This window comes from Cibotium barometz, chromosome 11 (assembly GCF_041138505.1).
Source record: "Cibotium barometz isolate CiBa-2024 chromosome 11, ASM4113850v1, whole genome shotgun sequence".
Classification (NCBI taxonomy): Eukaryota; Viridiplantae; Streptophyta; class Polypodiopsida; order Cyatheales; family Cibotiaceae; genus Cibotium; species Cibotium barometz.
The window spans coordinates 35,731,084-35,754,614 of NC_141056.1; the positions used below are offsets into that span (position 1 = coordinate 35,731,084).

At 37.7% G+C, this 23,531-nt stretch overlaps 1 protein-coding gene across 1 annotated transcript; it reads left to right on the forward strand.

Moving 5' to 3' along the window:
- The first annotated feature begins 1,626 nt into the window (after positions 1-1,626).
- On the forward strand, positions 1,627-6,146 carry LOC147634124 (uncharacterized). The gene is made up of 7 exons (XM_086805254.1): positions 1,627-2,625; positions 2,728-2,792; positions 3,000-3,189; positions 3,478-3,551; positions 3,653-4,705; positions 4,819-5,031; positions 5,242-6,146. The coding sequence occupies exons 1-7, from the start codon at positions 2,592-2,594 to the stop codon at positions 5,650-5,652; spliced, it is 2,040 nt and encodes a 679-aa protein (XP_086661380.1). The 5' UTR covers positions 1,627-2,591; the 3' UTR covers positions 5,653-6,146.
- The last annotated feature ends 17,385 nt before the right edge of the window (positions 6,147-23,531 follow it).

Below are 23,531 nucleotides of genomic sequence, written 5' to 3' on the forward strand. Positions count from 1 at the left end.
GTAAAGTCTTGTTAGGTCCTTCTTTATTTTATTTGTTTTATTAAAGAACACAATTACCTTTGACAAGAGTAGGAGAATCCAACTCTTCTCTACATGTAGTGTGTTTTAGAGAACATTAGAATATGGAGATGGACTTGGACAATTGAGTTGTTCTCTACACATAGTGTGTTTTAGAGAACATTAGAATATGGAGATGGACTTGGACAATCCAGTTATTCTCTACATGTAGTGTGTTTTAGCGAACACTAGAATATGGAGATGGACTTGGACAATCCAGTTGTTCTCTACATGTAGTTAGACTATAGAAATGGACTTGGACAATAAAATCATTCTTGATAGTTTTGTAAGAATGAAAGCTTCTTTTTATGAAACAAGTGGGTTGGCCCGTGCTTCGTACATCTCTTCAAACCTCCAAATTCAAATTCTACCCCAAGTTCCTCGAACCTCCTCCTTCTCTTCTCGAACCTCCAAATTTTTGCCACATGGCAGCTTTGTGAAACTCTTCCTTTATATAATATAGAGATGGAGAGATAAGGAAGAAAATAGTGGAACAAATATATGCATTGTCTTGTGGGAACTTTTAAAACCCCATATTCTTTGGGTGATGCTTCTTGTAAATAAGATTACAAGGGGGTTATCAAAGTTTCTTTTTATAAGTTTTTGAAGATATGTAGGTCTGACCAAAAAGATATTTTAATATTTCGATTTTGGATAGTCCAATTTGCCCTCCAATTATTTTGAAAAAGATTGATATGCATGAACAACTCAAACTCTTGTATTCACCATAATAAGAATGTAAGAATTTGAATGAAAAGGGCAAGTTCTAATACTTGTTTTTCGAGGAGACCATTTTTCTGTATGGACTTAAAAGGCCCCAAAAAGACATCACAAAGCCCGTAATTTTATTTCATGACCTTTTTTCTTATGAGGTGGGAAAGACGAGAACGAAAATGCACAGCATGGGATGATGCAATTGTTAAAGAGGAGAGGCTTCGACCCTCTAATAAATAGCCTTTACACGTTCCCATACACACATGGAAATATTTCTTTAACTTTATGCGAGTGAAAATAATTGAGCATACCATGTGGATGAGGAAGCCACATGGATTAGGCAAGCACGACTCACAAGGAAAGTAGAAGGGGCCAAGCATCGTGGCTTTGATTAGTGGTAATATTTAGATAACTAGATGTAACTGTGATATTTTACTATTGACGTTGGATATGCTTGTGTGAAGTACAATAATGATGTCCACTTGTCGTGTTTAAACATACAACCATAGTTAGAGTATTTTACACCACTCGAGCTAGGTGAGCGAGGGATTGAATGCCAAATTGATCTTCCAAGACCTAGCCCGGTTACCTTTACACACTTAGTAAGATAAAGTGAAAGACAAAGAACTCCAAGACACATGAGCTATTTTTGCTTAGGGAGTCAACATCCAAGAGTTGTGCTTAAAGGACGAGACCACCAAGAGTGGCCATGGCCACCAAGATTTATGTATTGGAGAGATTGTGTGGTGGGTATGTGTACTAAAGAGAGAGGTCATTTCCATATAAATATGTGTACTACAGAGAGAGGTCATTTCCATAGAAATATGTAGGTGTGTAGAGAGAGATGCTACACATACCCCCCCCCACACTTTCTCTCTCTTTAGTGGGGGGAGGGAAGTTTGAATAGTTCAAACACACACAAAGCGATGGTCAGAATTGGAAATTCAAATTTCTACTAGGGTTGATTAATTTATGTAATTTAATAATAATGATGAATGCTAGGGTTTGTTTTTTGGGGGGGGGAAGTTTAGGGTTTGCATCACATCTACATAAGCTTGTCTGGTCTTTTCAAGCACCTTCTTTCACCCACCCGCCCTTTTGAGTAGGGCGCTTCCTTTCTTCATCTGTGTGTGCTGTTTGTAGCTTGCATAGACTCGCCATTGACCCACACGCTTTCGACTGTGGCCTTTCCGCGTGCTCAATATCATCGCATCTTCGATCCGCTTTCCTCCCCCGCCTTGCTTTTCTTCCAAGCTTCGAACCGTACCCCGGTTTGCCGTTGCTTACAAGCAATCTAGGTCTCCGGCAGAACTTCGCTCAGGTTTCCGGTACGTTTCGTTTAGGGTTCAGGCAGGTTTCGCTTAGGACTCCGGCACACCTTCTCTTAGGGTTTCGGCTAGTAGCGCGTAAGGCTTCGCCGCTTACAGAGGGCCACAGTCTAGGGCTTCTCCGGCGGTAAAGCCGTGTAAGGATCCTGCAGAAGATTGCAGTCCAGGGTTTCGCAGGAGGGTTAGCGTTCCGGAAGAAGGCGGCTTCCCCAGGAGGTCTAGGGTCCCGGCGGCAGGAGTGATTCGGCTGAGGGCCGCAGTACAGGGCTAGGGTTCTCGGCAAAAAGCCCGTCTGGGGTTCCGTTTGCCATTTCCGTTACGTTTTTTGTGGCTTTCTTGTGGGCAGATCTACTATCTTGGCGCAGGCCTGCCGTTTCTTTGGCAGTTAGGGTCGTCTTTGAATCAAATCAAGTTAGGGTTTCAGGCCAGAGCAGCATCACGATAACAGTTGAGCCAAACTTACAGAGGACAGTCATCTACGAAGGCACAGGAATGGCTGCTGCTGTTGTGGAGCAACCTATGAATCGTATGCTCTCTAACATAGCCTCCTTACTGTCAGATCTATGATCTTCGATTGTGTGTTATATCTTTGCTTTGGACGAGATGGATTAAATTCCTCCTTTTACAGAGATTAACCGCAAGTTTGAGAGCATGAAGGTTGATGTCCACAGAAAAGCAAGCGAGAAGCCAGAGGTTAGGATATATTCTCTTTGTTAAGATCGCTTTCTTGTTACGAATATTTGATTATGTGCTATGTTCTGTTGGTATTTCGTAATCTGTTTTGTAGGATCTGGGTAACTCAGTCTATAGATGTTTTGTTAGTGACGTTTTTTTTCATATTCTGTTTGGACTTCGTAATCTAACCGAGGATGGTGTGGGTGCCTGATGTTTTTGCTTCAGTTTTCCATAAGCAATCAGCAGGTGTATCCGAGTTTTCCCAGTGAAACTTTCCACAGTAACGCAAGTGTGGCTTCATCAGAGATGATTGGAGATGGAGCTAGCTCATATTCTTCCAGAGAGGAGTACCCTGAACTGACATTTGTCACAGCCCCAAATGGGTTTATACCTTCCCATGGGACTATTTATGCAGGCAAGTGTTGAGATTATTTTCAAATCTAGGTTATGGTATACAGCAAAGTTTTGTACGTTAGTGCCTTTTTTACTTGTTGAGATGTGGGATATCAAAACTCTGGGGGATATCTGGTAGGCTTGTGACGTGGCTCATTGATTTTAAAGGTTATTGGTAGCTCGTTATGTGGGCGGCTAAATATTAGGAGCTTTCTGGGTTATTGAAATTTTAGGTCTTCCTGTGCTCTGTTGGTTCAGGAAGTAGTGTCGTGTTACATTGAAAGCTTACATGTATTTTCTCCTCGTCTAGGTTCTCCTGGTCCAGTGATGAACACCCATGGATATATACCTTATCAGATGGAGGGTATGCATTATTACAATCAGGTAAGTATTTTGAACCCTCTCTTGAGTTTTGCATCTCTAATACTTTTAAATTTGGTCTCTGTTTAGGTGCTAGGTTTGACTTGCGGCTGTGTTTTGTGCAGGTTGTTGATTATAATTATGGGAATCAGCCTCTCTATGGCTCTCTCCCTGCTGGGATGAATTATCCTGCACAAGGGAATGATGGTTATGTGTATGGGCCTCAGGTCTACCAGTACCCTGTGCAGCCCTACTATCAGCAGCCCCCCATAGGGCAGTATGTGGCTGCTACTCCAACGGTACCTGCAGGAGGAATGATGATGCTAGACCCGCAAGATTCGGGAGTAGTTGTGCCTAATGGCTTCAATAACTATGCAGGACCCATACCTGCTGGCCCTCCCATGACATTTGTGCCTCCATCAATTTCTTGTGAGAATGGTGTACTTCCCATTCCTGTGTCATACCCTTCTGTAGCTTACCCTACTCACACGCTCAGAGCTTGTGCCCCTGCATGGATTGAACCGTCCCCTGAACTGAAGGGTATGTTAAAGGAGCGCAAGCCTGTTGAAGCTCCAGCAGTTCCCCAACTCAGTGCTGCTAATGGTCTTTTTCCTTCAAACAAGGTGGTGAGCTCCATTCCAGCTAATGGAGCTCTTCCTAAGAGCAACCCTTCTTTGTCTGCAGTCAGAGTTGCTGTGGGGGGACATATATCTTCTGTTTCTACTCCTCTGTCTGCACATCGTGCAACTGATATGAAAGAAAGTGGCCATCTTGGTAATGATAGCAAGCTGCATAAGAAAGAGAATGGTACTCTAGACAGTCAGTCTTCTTGTGCAATTAAATTGCATGGACAAGAAAATGGTGTGCAGGCAAAAGGTCAGCTGTATGCACCAGATGTAAAGCCTGCCAAGGCACTTTCTGTGAGCCTGAATAAAGAGGCGGGGCCATGCCTTCCTAATGGAGAGAGGTATAACTTAGAAGACTTTGTGACCAAGTATGACGATGCAAAGCACTTCATTATCAAGTCGTACAGCGAGGAAAATGTTTATAGAAGCATTCAATATGGTGTCTGGGCTAGCACTCCCAATGGCAACAAAAAGCTGGATGATGCGTATCACGATGCTCAGCGACGAGCAGCAGGAAAATCTCATGGCTGCCCTGTGTTCCTCTTCTTTTCTGTGAGTAGTTATTCAATATGTTTGTTTTTTTTTTGGTTGTTTTTGCAGGCCCTGAAAGCTTACTTTGACAGCTGCTTTGCTAAATTGTGTGCATTGTTTGCTGAATTGAGCAGGTTAATGGGAGCAGGCAGTTCTGTGGTGTAGCTGAGATGACAGGTCCAGTAGACTACAAAAGAAGTATGGAGTTTTGGGAGCAACACAAGTGGAGTGGCTCTTTTCCAGTGAAGTGGCACTTTATTAAGGATGTTCCTAACTCTCAGTTTCGAAGAGTTATTTTGCAGAACAATGAAAATAAACCTGTGACAAACAGCCGGGATACTCAAGAGGTAGGTGTGCTTGGTTTTTGAAAGCTGTGTTCAAAGTAGGTGTCTTTGTTTGTGCTTTACTTTTCCTTTATGTGGTTACAGTTATCTTGGCTGGGAATGCAATCCCGCTTGTCGGTTGCTCAGCAGGCTACCTGTGGCAAGCTGACTGTGGTGATAGTGCTTTTAAAAGAGTTGCACTATGGTATTGACTTTGAATATTTTTATTCGCAGGTTTTTTTTCAGCAGGGTCTGGAGATGCTTAACATAGTGAAAAGCTATCCTGCAAGAACATCAATTTTGGATGAGTTCCCCTTGTGTAACATGCCCTCAAAAGCTGTGGTGGATGTGAAACCTCAGCAACAACAATGGTATTCTCAGAGCTTTCCTAAGATTGGTGAACAGATTGCCAAAGGGCGAAGTGAAGAACCCGACTTAAAAAGCCCAAGGTTTACCTCTACTGCCCTCAAGGTTTGTGACAATGGGGCCAAACCTAAAGAGATGACCCATCAAGTAAAACCTGTCGTTGGCAAAGTATCAGCTGCAGTAGTAGGACAAGACCCAAATCTTGATAAAGACCGTCGAAGGGTAGATAAAGAAAACATCAAGTTTGCTGGTAAGGAGGGAGTACTAGCAGCTGCTTGAAAGCAAGTATGCTGCCAAGGAGGGAGTACTTACAAAGCAGCTGCTGGAAAGCTCTGTCTTGCAGCTCTCTGCTGGGATGGGTTTTGTGCCGACGTCTTGAATATTTCCGTTTTTTTGGGTTTATTTGATTTTCACTTCTGGTTTTGCCCCCATGTTTTTCAACTGTACAGCCCTCTTGGACTTTTTGTCAAGCTTTTGCAGTTGGGTTGGTCATGGACGGGAAGGGGGAGGCTGTTGTGGTCTTAGGTCAGATGGCCTGCTTATGGTATGATGTGGGCTGCGATTTTTATTGCCCACTGACAGTTAATGGCCTTGGCCTCTTGACCAAAGAGTGTATGATGCAGCCCAGCCCTTGGAAATGTATTACCAGCACAAGAAGGTTCTTAAGGACTTTGATTCTTGTACTTCAGCTCATTCAGAATAGGGGCCATGGTCTGAAGCTTCTGAGTTGTATTTTAGTTATTGGGAATAAAGATGGTTCGATTTTCAGGGGAGCACCTTGAACAGATGCTTACTTTTCTATTTCTAGTTAACAAGTTTTCAGGTTCTATTATGAATGATAAAAGTGCCTTGACTACCCAAAGTTTTTTACGTGTTTTACATTTACTCACTGCAGGAACTTGCTTTCTTCAAGTTATTTTAACACCTGCTTTTTTTCTTCACTTGCACTTTACACGAAGCTGCCAAGAGATGCTACTATAAAAAGTAGATCCCTTGATCAAAGAGAGAAATAAAGTTTTTTTTTTATAATGGCCTGTCCCTTTAATGTGGCCTGTTATATCTCTACAAAATTACAGTATGTGAACGACGACAAGCTAGTTAGTCTTCTTTCGACTGTTTCAATCAACACGAAAATGTTAAGTCCACAGAATCATTGCCAAAAAATTCTTGACTCAATAGTTGCTCTAATCTCTGAAATTTATTGTTTAGCCCTTTTATTTCATGATTTTCGTTGTTCATTATTCTTATACATAAGTTGGAACTCGAATAGCCGGCCTACTTGCTAAGGATCTATTTAGCTTACCTTGCTGGCAGCCCATGGAATTCTAACAGCCAAAGCTATTGGGCAGGGACTCTATGCTTGTATCAATCTTACATATATGCTAGTTGCGTGTTGTAGTAGTAACACTCAAAAGCTAGCATATAGGCAGCCCATGGAGAATTCTAACAGCCAAAGCTGTTGGGCAGGGAATCTATGCTTGTATCAATCTTACATATATGCTAGTTGCGTGTTGTAGTAGTAACACTCAAAAGCTAGCAGCTTTGAACCTCCTACCCAATTTTGCTTTGCAATTACCAAGGCACCCTCTTGGTAGACCTGATGGAGCAATGCTGGGCTTGGGAGCATATATTCCAGCATTGACTTACGAAAGATGAGCTTTTCCTATGGAAAGGGAAGACAGCGATTTGAAAGGATGTGTTGAAGCACCTTATCAATAGGATAGGTTGAAGAGACAATGTTAACCAATAGGATAGGTTGAAGAGACAATGTTAACCGGAGTGAACGTAAAAAGTTTAAGTGTACTTGTCTATAAGGCTCTCTGTCATCTTAGCAACTTTTCTTAAGTCTTCTACAAGCTTAATATTTATCACAACTTCTACCCAAAATATCCATGCTTTTAAAGCAGCAAGCCTTTGTATAAAGGCTTGCTCAAAATATCCATGCTTTCTAAAAAGCAAGCCTTCATACAGAGGCTTTTTACAGAAATAGTTTCCTTCATCACAATAACCTAGAAATTATTCCAGAAAGAACTCCAAAAGTAGCCTTCATATAGGGGATTTATTACAAAACTAGCATCCAAGCTTACTACGAAATCTTCATCAAAATAGCCTAGAGATAATTCTAGATAGACATCCACGAAAAGTGTTGGCTCTCATGGCCACGAGAGTAGGCGTAGCAAGCCTTCCATGAAGAGACCAAAACTGGAGTACCAGATGTCAATGTGTTTTGTGCGAGTATAAAACATAAGATTTTGAGAAATTGCCATGCAATTCCAGTTTTCACATTGTAAAGTTCTAGGCTGCGTTTGCCCATTCCCACATCCCAATTCCCATTTTCACATTGTTGCAGAGTTATGGGTTGTTTCTCCTTCCCATTCCCATGTCCTGTAGAATCCTCTTCAATCGTAATGCCTCACATGATGCGAAAGCATATAATTGTACTTAATCTCTTTTGATGAGAATGCAACTGTGGCCTATTACTCACTAATCCAAGAAATGTATCTTGAACCAAGAGAAAAACAATACCCCTTTATTGAGCGCTTTGTGTCCAAATCATTGCCCAATTTGAGTCACAAAAGCTAATGAGGATCTTGTATACATCATAGGAGGTGATGGCATACTCTTGGATGCATCTCAATACCCCGTTATTGAGAAATCACAAAAGGTAGTGAGGATCTTGTATACAACATAGGAGGTGGCATACTCTTGGATGCATCTCAACACCGATGTAATTGCTTTTCAATGATTTCCTAGGGGCTTATCAGAGAACTTTCTCAAAACACAAACATCAAAATTGAGATTCCCAATGTTCTCATCCATATGATGTAAAGTGTCTTTGAGACAGATAACTTTAGGCTACCTCTGTTGGAATATCAACCATGCCAAATGATTTAATTATCTCCACCATACTCTTGCTAAGAAAAGAAAATGTTGTCTAAATTTTGTCATAAATAATAATGCATAAAATAAGCCCAAGATCACTCACCTGGAACTCTACTACACTAAGCATAAGTTGTGTTTGTGATATCTTTTTTTGGTAAACTCCTATCAAGATGAGGTCATCTACACAGAGAACAACATATAAGTTTGTATCTAAAAGGCTATATAAGAGACCAATACTCATAAAATAAGCATCAATCATTTGGTACCATGCTTGTAGGGCATGCTTCAATGCATAGAGTACCTTTCGCAACATGCAAACTTTCCTTTTAAAAAATACAAACCCTAGTGGCTACTCCACATAGAGGAAAACCAAAAAGCGAGGGATCGAAATAGAGCGAGACATAAAACCGAGTGGTTCCCCATTACCAACTTAATATTAAATCGCCTGAGGCTATAATGCACTGCCATACAACACAACTTTATAGCCTATAGTAGTCTTGATCAATATCAATAACAATCAAACCTTCAAATGCAAGACATACATTATATATCATCATTTACTCGAAGAATTTTTAATGTAACCAAAATCCCCACAAACCATATTGATCCCACAGAAACTCATAACAATAACCAACCATTATACGAAATCTATATGCCAATTATGTCTTAAGTTGCTTCATCACTCATTTATAACCTAGCAATTATTAACATGAGCTAGCCAATTATGTCTTGAATTGCTTGATCATTTGTTATAGCACTAATTATCAAGCAACGATGTTTAAATTAAGTCTTACTATTTTCTCTTCTAATGTAATGGTTAACCACCCATGACAATAACACATATAGGTAATATCATCAAACCTTTCAACTACCAATAGTAAAGAACCTTCTAGTTAGCCAAGCATTTCTTACAAAAATAGTTCCCCAAAACGAAGCTTCTTGATAGGTATCAATAGTTACCCAAAATGAAGCTTAATAGTTATAAAAATGAGGCATCCAACACAGCACTTATAATTTCTTCCCCAACCCACCGTAGTTTGGTTCCTCCTACAACTTAGAGTTTGGTTCCTCTTACCACTTAGAGCTTGGAACAACTCCACCTTTGTTAAGGCTACTTGGTGCATAAACTCATGCACTTTCTCACTCAAACCCATGACAACTATGAACACAAAGTAAACGTGTTTGCATGACTTATAAACTCCTTTTTTGGAATCTCTTTGAGTAAAATCCAGACATGAGTATCGAGGGAGCTCAAAAACTATAACAGAGTATGTCAATCCCTTCTCTATCGATCTTGCAGTGTGGAAGTGAAAGACATGCATCTCATTAGCTCTCACAATATTTTCCCTATCAACCTCACTTGGCAATTCTTTAAATCTCTGAATCCTTTCATTAAATTCTTTGTTGGGTTTTGACTACTATCTAACCAATTTCCATCCCTCCTCAACTAATTCCCTTGAATATCTTTGATCGTCTCTTTTGTTTATCTTTGTTGTGGTAGTTACATACTCTGGCCCATGACTTTAGAAAAACATGTGAGCTCACTGGACCTCTTTTTCGTCTCTCACTTCTCTTATGTTGTGATGGCTTTATTCATTTTTGGTGATTGTATACCTTCCTCTTCAATAACTGTATGAGTCAAGTCAACTAACTTCTTCTTTGTGGTTGCAATTGATTTTCTTGCTAGAATTCTCTCTTAAAGTTTGTTCAAGCTTGACCCTATTCTAAGGTGTTTCCATGTCATGGGAACTTTGCAACACTACCATTGCTAGATCTAATGGGAAGAGTTGAGAAAGGCACCAAGAGTAAGGGGAGCTGGTGCATATGCTTTTTTATGCTTTGATTGCATTGAATCATCTGTATTTAGGGTTTCCATAGCAAAGGCTTACACACTTAGCAATGTAATAAATCATAAAGAAAAGCCCAAGTAGGTTGCACGACATAGCAACGCCCCTGCAGTAGTGTGATGGGGCTTAAAAAAAAAGCTTTGGATGTTATCCAATCCCAATAAGTTTTAAGCTTTGACCCTTGATGTATTGCTTCGACCCTAATGACAAGTTGATGAGAGAAGTTTAGGGAAAGAGTGGAGAGCGAGACGATGATGGCAACAAGTTCTGTTGCCTAGGCTAGTTCCATGTGTTACAATTCTTTGGGTTTCTCTACAATATAGAGAGTCAGAACACCTCCTTCAGGCCTTGTGTGCATCTCTCTTCATACCGGTCCCACCTTTGCCAAATAGCTTGTAGATCTCTTGGTTTGTCTTGAAATCTTTTGCATCTATGGTGGAGAGGCGGGCTTATGCATGTAACATGAAGTTTGGGACGTTCTTCAATATATAAGTGAGCAACGTTTCAACAATCTCATTTTGGGCATGGTCCATGGACATGGTAATGAGGAATTTGACCACTTTTTTGCTCAGTGACATCTTGTTCAAAGGTGTGTAAACAACCCCTTTCCTTTGTTGGGCATTATCATTTAATACCTCATTCTTGGCTTCTCCTTTATGCGGTTTATTAACACCCCCTTTCCTTTGTTGGGTATCATCATTCGTGGTCTCATTGGGAATGCCCCCACTGCTTGACTAGGTACCTCAATTCTTCCTTGCATGGACCTTGATCGACTCATCGAGATTGCCTTCTTCAATGAGCATGAAGTCGAACTTGCGCTCCAAGTGGAAGTAATAGACTTTTCATGCTATGAGGTTGGAGGGGAGTGCAACACAAAGGTCTATACCTTGGAGTATGAAGTGACACACAAAGCATATAATGTTGTCCAATTTGAATAGGTGCTCTCCAATGTACAAGCCAAGCAAAAAAATAATCCCCAGTAGGTTGCAAGGGCAACACGACATCACGTTTGCCTCTATAGACTGCTGGGGCTTTTTTTAATGCTTTGCTTGTCATGTACCATGCCCACCATGCTCTGCTAGTTCACTCACCATTCTTTGCTGGAGGGGACGATTTCTACCATGATAGGGTCCTTCAAGACATAAGGAATGGCTTAGCAAATAGCATCAGTTACTCGAATGTGGCTCTCTAATCGCCTAAATGTGGCTCCCCAATCACTTGTTAGGTTAAGTCATCATGTGTGTTTTGCTTGTTTTGCTTGCCTTGTTTATTTAGGAAATGCCTTATGAGAGGAAAGGAAGCGTGGTTACTTAAACCAAATTTAGGTGCTTAAGAAGAATTTGCTTGCATTTTCCATTGATTTCAAGGGGTTGGTTTTGTTTTTGTTTTATGATGGATAAAGGTGGTAGGAGACATGCCTTGAAAAAGATGGTGGTGTCTACTCTATGAGAAGAAGAGTTAGGCATAGAAAGGACTCTCCACCAAGCCAAGCTTTTGTGGGTGGAGGTACCTTGGAGGAGACTGATGAAACGCCAGCTCTACGGAGGAGGTGCACACTACTCATGTTGATGAGTTGGTTGATGTTAAGGGGACAAGAGTGTCCATGCCACTATAGGTGAATGTTAGGGAAAGTGAGGATGTGGATAGTAGGGATCATGAGGTTAGTGATCTGGACTTCCCATTAGTAAGTGGAAATGATGTCATTAAAAAATGTAAGATTATGGAGTTCGATCAGTGTCCTTGGGTTCCTTTATGTAGATTAATCACCTATGCTTGAGTAAGAGAGTTGAGTGATGTGTGCTGCAGCCCTCAAGTTTGCATTTTAGCATGAGGGGTAAAGGGTGCATTTATTGCATCGGTTTGTACATGTTAGGGAGAGGATATTGTTGTGGATGATACTATGAGGAGTCTTAATCTCATTTGTGGGGCAATATATTGACGGTGGTGAATTTGAGATACAATTAGCAAGGAGGCCAGATCTTCACTTCTTATCCAATAGAATGTTATATGTTTGGGAAGGAAATCATAGGACAATGGCATGAATGTCCCTCATTGAGGAGATGCACATTGAAACAATGTGGAGGCACATAAGGGTGGGGTGCACAATCATTGACCCTAGAAAGACAAGCGAGATAGCTCTCCTAGTAGGCTTGCAAAGAATGAATGCATGAGTACATATCACAATAAAAAATTAATCTTTAGTAGGTTTATGGTTTAATGGACTAATATTTATGTATTTTTTTATTAAGGCTAAATAAGCATGTAGTTATCAAGACAAGCTTGAAAGAGACATTCATCATAAATGCAAACAACATTTGTGATTTTGACGCTAAGAAATACACGAGTGCTCTCACTATAGAAGAGTTCAAGATTATTGACCATATAAGGTCAAGGGAGCTAAAAGGCATAAGGCCTTGGTATTCTTGACATGAGCATACTTGGCTCGGCTTGTGTTTCAGGTAATGCAAAGCTTATCATTGATTGTTTTATAGTTTGAAAATAAAAATCTTAGCTTTATGGCTAACACCCAAATATTTTATACTATTACATTTTGCTTGAAATTAGGTTGAACATAATACTGAAGTAAAGAGAATCATTGAAACAGTGAGAAGTAAAGTGCCCATCAAAGAAAGAGTGATGTTGAAAAGCAAGCTAAAAATCAAATTGAAAGAAGAACATCGGATTGTATGGGAAAGGTATTCTTGAATTGTGTGAATTCTATGTTGTACCTTGTGTTAACTAGTATGTTGTACCTTGTGTGAATTCTATGTTGTACCTTGTGTTAACTAGTATGGCAATATTGTTATGAGTAGTAATTTATAAGGTGCTTGTTATGGTCATATGTTTTAGGCTTAAATTGTATTGATCCTAAGCTTGGAGATGTTTGGAAGGAAATATTGTTTGCATTGCACTATAATGACAAAGACTCTGTAGTGACCCTTGAAAAGTTGAAGTGCATTGCCTTGTCACCTTTTCAAACAAAGAGGAGGATATTCCAGCAACCATCCGCATGAGAAAAATCTCTTTTAATCCTAGGATCAAGAGGGACACAGAAGGCATTACACGGATGGTAGAGACCTTTTCCCCAAATGAGTGAGGAGATGGAGGTGGAAATGAAATTCAAGGAGGCTTAGAGGCAAATGATGCTAGTCTTAAATCAAAGGAAATAAAATCTAGATGTGAGAAGGGCCCTAGCACAATAGAGAGACCTAGAGAGAATGCAAAGTCTAGAGCTAGACACCCATGAAAGAGATAGATTGGAGGGCTATGGCACAAGCCCAAACCCTTGCACAACCTTTGATAAAGGGTATGCCACCATTAGAGGAACCAAAGGGGGAATGTGAATAAACTACCCTTACTCAGCTTAAGAATATACTTTTGCCAAGATTTGGCGATGACAAGTGGAGCCTAGTGGCATAGCTGAACAACATCAAAAAGAGAATGAGTCTATGAGAGATTATTTCTCTCACCTTAAACATTTGAACTCTCACTGTGAGATTTGGGAGTGACTGTTTGATGAATATTTATTGTTGTGTGTTTTCAAAAGGGAGTATGAGATCCAAGAATGCACGACTATTTGCTCCTATCAAGACCATCTACATTGGATGCATGGTGCAAGATAACCATTGAATTTAAAGATAGAATTTTTGAAACAAGGGGCAAGGTTTATACCTTTAGATAAAAAATTGGGATTGCATAGCTGGTTAGAGAAAGTGAGGTAGCATGCAGACCATGGGATATAGCTAGCTTTGATGTCAGAGGTGAAAATGCCCATCGGGCCCTTTCTTCTTTGGCGATCCTACCCTATGGAGGGATGTAAAAGAATGGGTTGAGCGAACTTCAAAACCACATTGTAAACTAGGAAACAACCCAGAGGTTGATGCCTCACAACATTTGAGGGAAGATAGTAATGCTTCTAGATTAATCCATATTATAGTTAATCAATTCGGACATTACTATGAGAATGATGACACAAATGTTGCTATTCCTATCTACCATAATGGATATCAGGAAACTACGATGCTAGATGGTGGAGTAGGGGTGAGTATTATTATAAAAAAATGCTATGAAAAATGGGAAAAACCTACCTTAGAGCGAATGGATCTTGTTGTAAATTGGAACATCTCTGAGACCCATGGGAGTCTTGTAATGGATAAAATTGAAAAGCTTTTTGTTCCAATATCATCACATATTTGTGGTGATGAATTTCTTGTGCCAACCTGTTAGGACCTTAAGACACTGTAGGAAACTCTAATTTCTCAACACAAAAATTAGAGCATAACATATACTTGCACAAATTGAAAGAATAAACCTTAAATAAACCAAATTAAATAAACAAGAGAGATAGAATAGAGGTCTTGTCGACACAAGAGTGGGTTGAATCTTCCTTGGGTAGAGTGTGGCCCTTGTACCACTCTCCCATATTTATATATGTTAGAAAAAGTGCTTGCTTTTCAAAAAGACAATTCCAAAAACAAAGCACATGCAAGTGCTTTTGAGTTTATGAGTGTGCATGCTCTACAAAAATATAGCAAGCATTAATATAAAGTCTTGGGCCTACCAAAAGTATAAAATACTATTTGGTATGTACAAAAGATATGAGGTAAGGAGCCTTACAAAAATATAGATGCCTAAATATGAAACCATAAAAGGTGTTCACTGTGTCTTCCAAAATATCTCATAGTGGTCCAATACATGTTCTACCTGCGATTAACACATAATCTTCCAGTCATTCTTCACCTACATCTAAAATAATAATAGTGAGTGTATATAGTTGATTAAAAAACTTAATCATGACCATATCATACCAGCACGGCACATAGCTTGATTAAACACATTAATCCTAGTAAATGATATAAATAAAAGGCGCATCCAAAATAAAATATCCCGAAATAAAACAATGGGCATCCTCAAAGAGGTTACGACTAACATTCCCTCTTGCTCGGGTTGTAATTGACCTCAATTGCATGGATGATAAGAGTGGATGAGATTTTGGTAAGAATAGAGAAATTTTTTTGGCATTCTTTTAGAGCAACTTAAGATTGTTCTTGAAAGTCACAAGGTACTTAAGATAAGTGTTACCTGTGCGTATAGTGGTGGTCTCATGGTCAATAGACTCAGGCATAAGATGTTATTCTTATCTACCAATTCAAGAGGTTATTCTAATGTAGGATGAGATGGTAGAGGTCCTCTAAAAGTTCTCAAAAGACTAATATAAAAAGAGTTATTAATATGCCAAGTAGAAGGTAATTCCAACTCATATGCATTATCATTCATCTTTGCTATTACCTTATAAGGTCCATAAAATCTAGGAGCTAACTTAATTACAAGGTTGGTCTTTACATATTTTACTCTCCTTTTCTCAATATGAAGAAGCACATAATCGCCTTTATTGAAGATGATATGTTTTTGTTTATGATTAGTGTACTTCATATATTTCTCTTGAGATTTTTAAATGTTTAACTTTACTACTTCATGCATTTGGTCAAAATCTCTAACAAAGGAATCTATAGTCTCTATAGAATGTGAAAGTCTAGTCATAGGAGTAGGCAAAGCCTTACCACATACTATCTCAAATGGTGCTTTCTTAGTAGCAGTGTGAGGACAATTATTATATGCAAATTGTAAAATGTGCAAATATTTATCCCACTGCTTAGGCTGAGATGAGACATAAGATCTATGTAAATTAAGTATTGTGCTATTTGTTACTTCAATTTGTCCATTAGATTCAGGATGAAAAGTAGTAGAGAAATCAAGTTTTGTTCCAAGATTATCAAAACAATGTTGTCTAAAAATCACTACAAAACTTTCTATCTCTATCTAAAATAATCATATTTGGTAAACTATGATGTACAAACACTTGTTTAATGAACATATGTGCAGCTTGATATGTAGTTAATGTCTTTTTGTAATTAATAAAGTAAGCCTGTTTGCTAAATCTATCGAATATAGTCCAAATCATATCATTTTTTAAAGAAGTAAAAGGAAATCCAGTTATAAATCCATACTTATTTGTTTCCATGGTTCATTAGAAATAGGCATAGGCATAAGTAAACCAAACTTCTTTCCTTTATGACTCTTAATTTTTTGGCAAACAACACATAAAAAAAAAACTTGGGAACATCTTTGCACATAGTAGGCTAAAAGAAATCTCTGGCAATTATTTACAAAGTAGATGATGCTCCTCTATAACCTGTAAGATTCCTCCCCCAAACCCCTTTTTGATGTCTAGTATCTTCTTCTATAATCAATCCCTCTTCAGAAATATAAAAGACTTGTTTCTAACTGTTTTAACCTAGAGAGAGAAAATATTCTAGAGAGAGAATATTCAGATTTTTAATATTTTTGGATAGAAAATTATCTCATCTTATTAAAATAAGTTTCCCTGAAACAGAAATTCAAAAAGAACTTTCCAATGTGCAATTGGAATTAATTGGAAATGTGTATAAAGGACCTTAGTCTAAGGGTCTAGATTTTCAGAAATTTTTGGATTATGGTCCAATTAAGGTTCCTATGGACCAATAGCATCAATCCATGTGTAGGGAGGAGATAAATCCAATTTGAAAAAGAAGATACCCAAAAATGAGTAAATACTCACATAAGATGAAGAGTTGAAAATGTACAAGGTTTATTAGTAAAAAATTATGAGCAATATTAAAAGTATGACATATGTAAGGAAGAGGAGTTCTTTAAAGGAGGTGCATATTTAGGGGAGTTCTTTAAAGGAGGTGCATATTTCACATAAGATGAAGAGTTGAAAATGTACAAGGTTTATTAGTAAAAAAATTATGAGCAATATTAAAAGTATGACATATGTAAGGAAGAGGAGTTCTTTAAAGGAGGTGCATATTTCACATAAGATGAAGAGTTGAAAATGTACAAGGTTTATTAGTAAAAAATTATGAGCAATATTAAAAGTATGACATATGTAAGGAAGGGGAGTTCTTTAAAGGAGGTGCATATTTCACATAAGATGAAGAGTTGAAAATGTACAAGGTTTATTAGTAAAAAACTATGAGCAATATTAAAAATATGACATATGTAAGGAAGGGGAGTTCTTTAAAGGAGGTGCATATTTCACATGCTTGAATGAGTTTTAAACTCATAAAAATTGAGATATTTCATCTCTTCTCTCTCCTCATTCAAGTCTAGTTCCAAAAAGTTAGCTTAACTGACCTAAAAATGGTCAAATATTGACCAAACTGATTTAGAAAATTCTAGAATCAGTTTGTTTGGTTAGGAGCTCAATTTTTCCTATAAATAGAAGCCTCCCCCTTGTTGAAAAATATATAGTGTTTATGCATCGTTACTCTACTCCACCTAAGCCAAGAACTGTGAATTCATTTAATAATTCACTAGTTTTTGGAGCTTCCCTCTTTCTTCAATCCCCATTAGTGGCTCCATCAACATACTTAACCAATTGATTGGTTGGGGGCCTCTACCGTGAACAAAGAATCAAGCAAGTTGTAAGGTAATTAGTGAATACTGATCTTTCTATAATTTCTCAATGTTTCTCTCTTCTCAACCCCTCTCAAGCTTGAGAAGTTTAATTGGTATGGTTTTTTTTTAAATACTATTGAAGTTTGAATAGTAGTGAAGAGTTACATAAGTTAATAAATGCTATTGAAGTTAATTTTCATTTATGTTTAAATTCTAATGATTTTTATGTAAACTCTCTCTCTCACTCAAGAAATGGTCATACTCATGATCCGTTCTCAATCCAAATCAAGCTTTTCATAAATCTTTTCCTTAACCCAAGATTAAGCTATGCTTGAGACCAATTTAATGGCTTTTTTCTATGCTTTTAGTTTATGCATATTGATGATTCAATCCACTATAGATTAATGACCCAATTAGAGATCATTTTAATTATTTCCTTAATGATAAGCTTTATCCCTTAGAAAAAATTGAGATTTATCAGTCATAGCAGCGGAGCTATGGCAAAATTTTTATAAAAATTATGCATAAAATAATTTCATTCAAAGCATAAAAAGAGGACTTCCTACCATATTCTAGGAATTATCATCCTAGATTAATTGAAAGAATTTCATTACAATCATGGAGAAATTGAATTTTAATATTATGCATAAAGGATAAGTTTTTATATCAAAAGTGTTATTTTTACCATTTTTATTTCATGCATAGAAGTATGCAAAATGGATAAATTTTTATATCAAAAGTGTTATTTTTACCATTTTTATTTCATGCATAGAAGTATGCATAATGGATAAATTTTTATATCAAAAGTGTTATTTTTACCATTTTTATTTCATGCATAGAAGTATGCATAAAGGAAAATTTTTTATATCAAAAGTGTTACTTTTATCATTTTTAATTTTCATGCATAAAAGTATGCATAAAAGAAAATTTTTATATCAAAAGTGTTACTTTTATCATTTTTAATTTTCATGCATAGAAGTATGCATAAAGGAAAATTTTTATATCAAAAGTGTTACTTTTATCATTTTTAATTTTCATGCATAAAGGAAAAATTTTTATATCAAAAGTGTTACTTTTATCATATTGGATTTCATGCATATAGGTATGCATAAAAGATATTCTTTTTATACTAAAAGTATGATTTTCCTCATAAATGGATTTTATGCTTAACTTAGATGCATAAGAGAAATTCTTTTATTCTAAAAGTATAATTCCCTACCAAATTGAAATCATGCATAAGAAGATGCATAAAAGATTGATTTTAATTTCGAAAGTGTTAGTCTCCTTAAATGGAATTTATGTATAAATAAATGTGTAGAGAAATCTTATATCAAATAAAAGAATTCTCTTTAAAAAAAAAAAAGATATGAAATGTGATAAGATGTGATAAGAGGTGTATGAGATGTGATAAGAATTGATAAGATGCGTATGGAAAGTGATAGGATGTGATAAGAGGTGTGATAAGAGGTGATAAGATGCTTATGAAATAAGTTAGGATGTGATAAGATGAATTAAGATGTGTATGGGGGGATGAGGTAAGAAGTGTATGTGATAGGATAAGATGTATATGGGTTGTGATAGGGCGAGAATGGATGTGATGTAAAAGATTAGATGTGAAGGTATATGGGGTTATATAAATGGGAATGTGAAAATGGATGTATGTATGTGGATGTGTGGATATGGAGATGGGAGTATGGATGTATGAACATGAAAATGGATATATGCATGAAGATGTATATGCATAGATGTAAATGTGGATGTAGATGTGGATGTATAGATGTGAATGGATGTGGATGTATAGATGTGAATGGAAATGTGGATGTGGATGTATGTGAATGTGGATGTAGATGTGGATGTATAGATGTGAATGTGGAATGTGGATGTGGATGTATGTATGTATGTGGATGTAGATGTGGATGTATAGATGTGAATGGGAATGGGGATGTGGATGTATGTGAATGTGAATGTAGATGTGGATGTATGTGAATGTGAATGTAGATGTGAATGTGGAATGTGGATGTATAGATGTGGATGTATGGGAATGTGGATGTGGATGTATGTGAATGTGAATGTAGATGTGGATGTATGTGAATGTGAATGTAGATGTGAATGTGGAATGTGGATGTATAGATGTGGATGTATGGGAATGTGGATGTGGATGTATGTGAATGTGAATGTAGATGTGGATGTATAGATGTGAATGTGGAATGTGGATGTGGATGTATGTATGTATGTGGATGTAGATGTGGATGTATGGATGTGTATGTATGAATGTGGATGTATAAATGAGGATGTGAAAATGGAGGTAAGCATGTAGATGTGGATGCATGGATGTGAATGTGGATGTGGATGTGGATGTGGATATGGATGTGTATGTATGAATGTGGATATGGGATGTGGATGTATAAATGAGGATGTGAAAATGGAGATAAGCATGTAGATGTGGATGTATGGATGTGAATGTGGATGTGGATGTGGATGTATGGATGTGGATATGGATGTGAATATATGATATGTGATGTGAAGGAATCTGAAGTGAAGAGATGGAAAAGGAGGTGATTGGATGAGTACACATATACATGGAATGTGGAATAAGTAATGTGGATTAATGAGGGATAATGTGGAAAAATGAGAGTTAATATAGAAACTGTATTTGTAAACTGTTTGTAAATGCTGTTTGTAAATGACTGTTTTATGTCAAGAATGCTGAGGAAGCATTTTGACCGTGTGATTAAGGTCGTGGAGACCTAACTGATAAAGTTGCAACTGCTGACGGAGAGTCAATGGAGGACGTCTCGCGTAGCAAGGTCGACCGAGGTCTTGACCAGCCTCGGTTCGATTAAAATGGTGAGCTTCCGGTACGGTGGATGAGGGACCAAGGAAGCGGCCTATGAGTGAAGCGCTAGGTCACCTGCGAAGGATCCTAGAGGGTGCTGACCATACGGTGCTCGGGCTCTGGGTCGCCTAGGATACCCACGCGTGCGTCGAGGAAGATATTGGAACAAGGAGTAAGAGTTGTTTTCTGGAACCGGGCATGGATCTGGTTGACTGACCTTGCTGGTCCTCAACGGATGAGTCCATGGCTCTTTTATATGGATCTGTTGGTTGATCTTGCTGATCTTCAACGAGAGTCCATCTTGATAAGTGATTATATTGTTGAGTATTATGGGCTAGGAACTATTGAAACGGCCCCTGTGTGGACAGGTGGTGAGCGTTCTAGTTGCCAATGATGCCATAGATACTCTGATGAAGGAATGATGGGAAATTATGAATCAACTGGATAATTTGGGAGATTGTGATCAGTGGTACTATGGTTTCATTAAAGGATTGTTTTAAAGTTAGTTGATGCTAAGAAAAAGGTAATTTTCATATTGGGTGTGTAAGTGGTGTGGCTAGTTTTATGTTTGCATGAAATTCCGGCTAGGGGGCCTTGGAACTCTTTTCCTTGGTACCCGGGACAAAACCTAACCAAATTCCAAATTGGATCCCATCACTACAGTGGTTGGGCGGTTGGCTAACCCATGGGATCGGATGGGGTTAGGCTGGACTGATGGATCCGTAAATCGAGACTCAATTTCTGTTATTACGATAGATAAAGTAAATCCCGGATAGTAATTGTTCTATGGATAGGAATCAACGGCTGTGCCTCCTTGGTGGGGAAAAAAGCGTTGATCCCAATGATCCAAGTGCAAGTTTCTTCCTTGATCTGACCAAGTATCTTTATAGATGCAGTCGGATCTGTTTGATCAGTAAGAGTTTTGACTACGTTAGAGTAAAAATTATCCTGGTGGAATCGCCCGTGCTTTCCGGATAAGGGAAGTTTTTCCGGGTCTGGTTTTGGAAAAACCGACGGATTAGTCTTTTGTCCGGATATCCGTGGACGAGGCCCCGAGTGTGGGACCCTGCCTCGCGCAAGAAGTGCTACTTCCGCTGCTAGTACCCCGAATCCGTTGCGCGGTGGGAACAGGGATCTCACATAACCAATAAAAGGAGGTTGATGAGATTATTCACAATAATAGTTTGCCTCAATGGTTTAGTAATGCATAATCTCTTTTGGTAGAAAACAAAATCATCATCAAAAAAATAATCAAAATGTGGTAACAAATCATTATCTTTCAACTTGTTGTATGCATCAGAAAAATCAGAACCATTATTATATGTTTCCTTCATGTTATCAAATGGGTTGCCTTTAATAGTAGCAGATATATTATTAATAGTAGATATCCTACTCAAAGCATTAGCCCCACAACATTTTCACGTCCAGGTGTGTATTGTATAACAGGTTGAAAACTTTGACTAAAAGATGCCCACTTAATGTGTCTTTCTGATATTAAGGGTTGTGAAAGCGAGTGTTTAATACTTTGTTGATCAATTTTAATGATAAACTTAGAACCCATAAGATAATGTTTTTAAATATTTAATGCATGAACATCAAAAATTAACTCTTTATCATCATAGATACGATAATTAAGTTAAGACGGTTTCGATTTTCTACTTTCAAAAGCAATAAGGTGATTATCTTGCATAAGCATAGCACCAATAATACCATGTCCACTGGCATCAGTCACACTACCACAAAGCATGGTCTAAGGAAATCTGGTAGTGTTAATACATGTGTATGTGTAAGTGCGTACTTAAGTCATTGAAATATTTTTCATGCATGTCATTCCAAAGAAAAACTTTCTCGTTTTCAACAATTCAGTCAAGTGATGTGCCTTGTAAGCAAAGTTTTTTACAAATCTCCTATAATAAGAACATAAACCAAGAAAATATCTCAACTCATGAATATCTGTTGGTCTAGGCCATGATCTAATAGTCTCTATCTTTTTGGGATCGACATGAATTCCTTCGACAGACACAATATGTCCAAGGTATTCAATTTCTTTTTGAAAGAATTCACTCTTGTCCAGATTGGCATAGAGTTGATTTTCTTTCGAAAGATTAAATACTATCTCTAGATGTTTCTTATGTTCATCTTCGTCTTTGCTAAAAACTAAGATGTCATCAAAGAAAACAACTACAAAATTTTGGAGCTTCAGGAATATACGGTTCATCATGCGACTAAATGTAGTTGGTGCATTAGTAAGTCTAAATGGCATTACGAAAAACTCATAATGACCCGTTTGTGTACGAAAAGCAGTCTTATAAACATCTTCTTCAACCATTGATGATAGCTGACTTAAGGTCAATCTTCGAAAATAATTTGGATAATGTCTATCCTATGGTCTTCCGATCTAGAATTAGGTAATCCAGGAGGTAAATCATTCATAAAACAAAATAAGGAGTGCACATTCACTAGATTCCCTTAATCCTTTTAAGCATACATTCTCACCATTGAATACAAAAGATATGACATGTGAATCATAATCAATGTGAGGGTTACGCTCATGTTTCCATGGCATTCCGAGAATAACATCATACGAATGCAAAGGTGCAACTAGAAAAGTATGGGGTTGAGAATATGGTGCAATGGATAAAAAAATATCTTTTACTTCCTTTGTGAAATTATACCTTGTTCCTTGTTGAAAAGCAATTTTGATTTCATTATTTGAAGGATTATCATTCAATTTAAGAGCATGCACAAGCTTTTCGGAAATAAAATCATGTAGGATTCTTCTAACCACCATTGCTGGTTTGATAGGGAATAAATTTTTTGAAATTCCCTTTCATCATCCTGCATGTTGCTTACGAAATTTGGTTCGTTTTTGCTCCATACTTGAAAGTTTAATTTTTTGATCCATTGGTTTATATAGAATCCATCTTTTAGGCGCATCAAAATACATTATTTTCACTAGGCGTACTACCATCATCATGCGATATATTTACTTTCTTACCCTTCATTTGTCCTTTAGTTTTTAAAAGCATATGAGGTGAAACTTACTTTTTTCAATAGGTTTAGGCATACCTGGATCATACGAAATTTTTATGTTTTTGGAATTACCCTCTTGCTCGAGAGAGAAGTTGTCGTCTTCTGCATCTTCTTCACCA

Bases quoted from the DNA above. Each gene is read 5' to 3' on its own strand.
- LOC147634124 (XM_086805254.1), top strand. From the start codon at position 2,592: ATGGCTGCTGCTGTTGTGGAGCAACCTATGAATC. The intron at 2,793-2,999 runs GTTAGGATATAT...TTTTTGCTTCAG, and splicing joins AAGCAAGCGAGAAGCCAGAG to TTTTCCATAAGCAATCAGCA. The intron at 3,190-3,477 runs GCAAGTGTTGAG...CTCCTCGTCTAG, and splicing joins CCATGGGACTATTTATGCAG to GTTCTCCTGGTCCAGTGATG.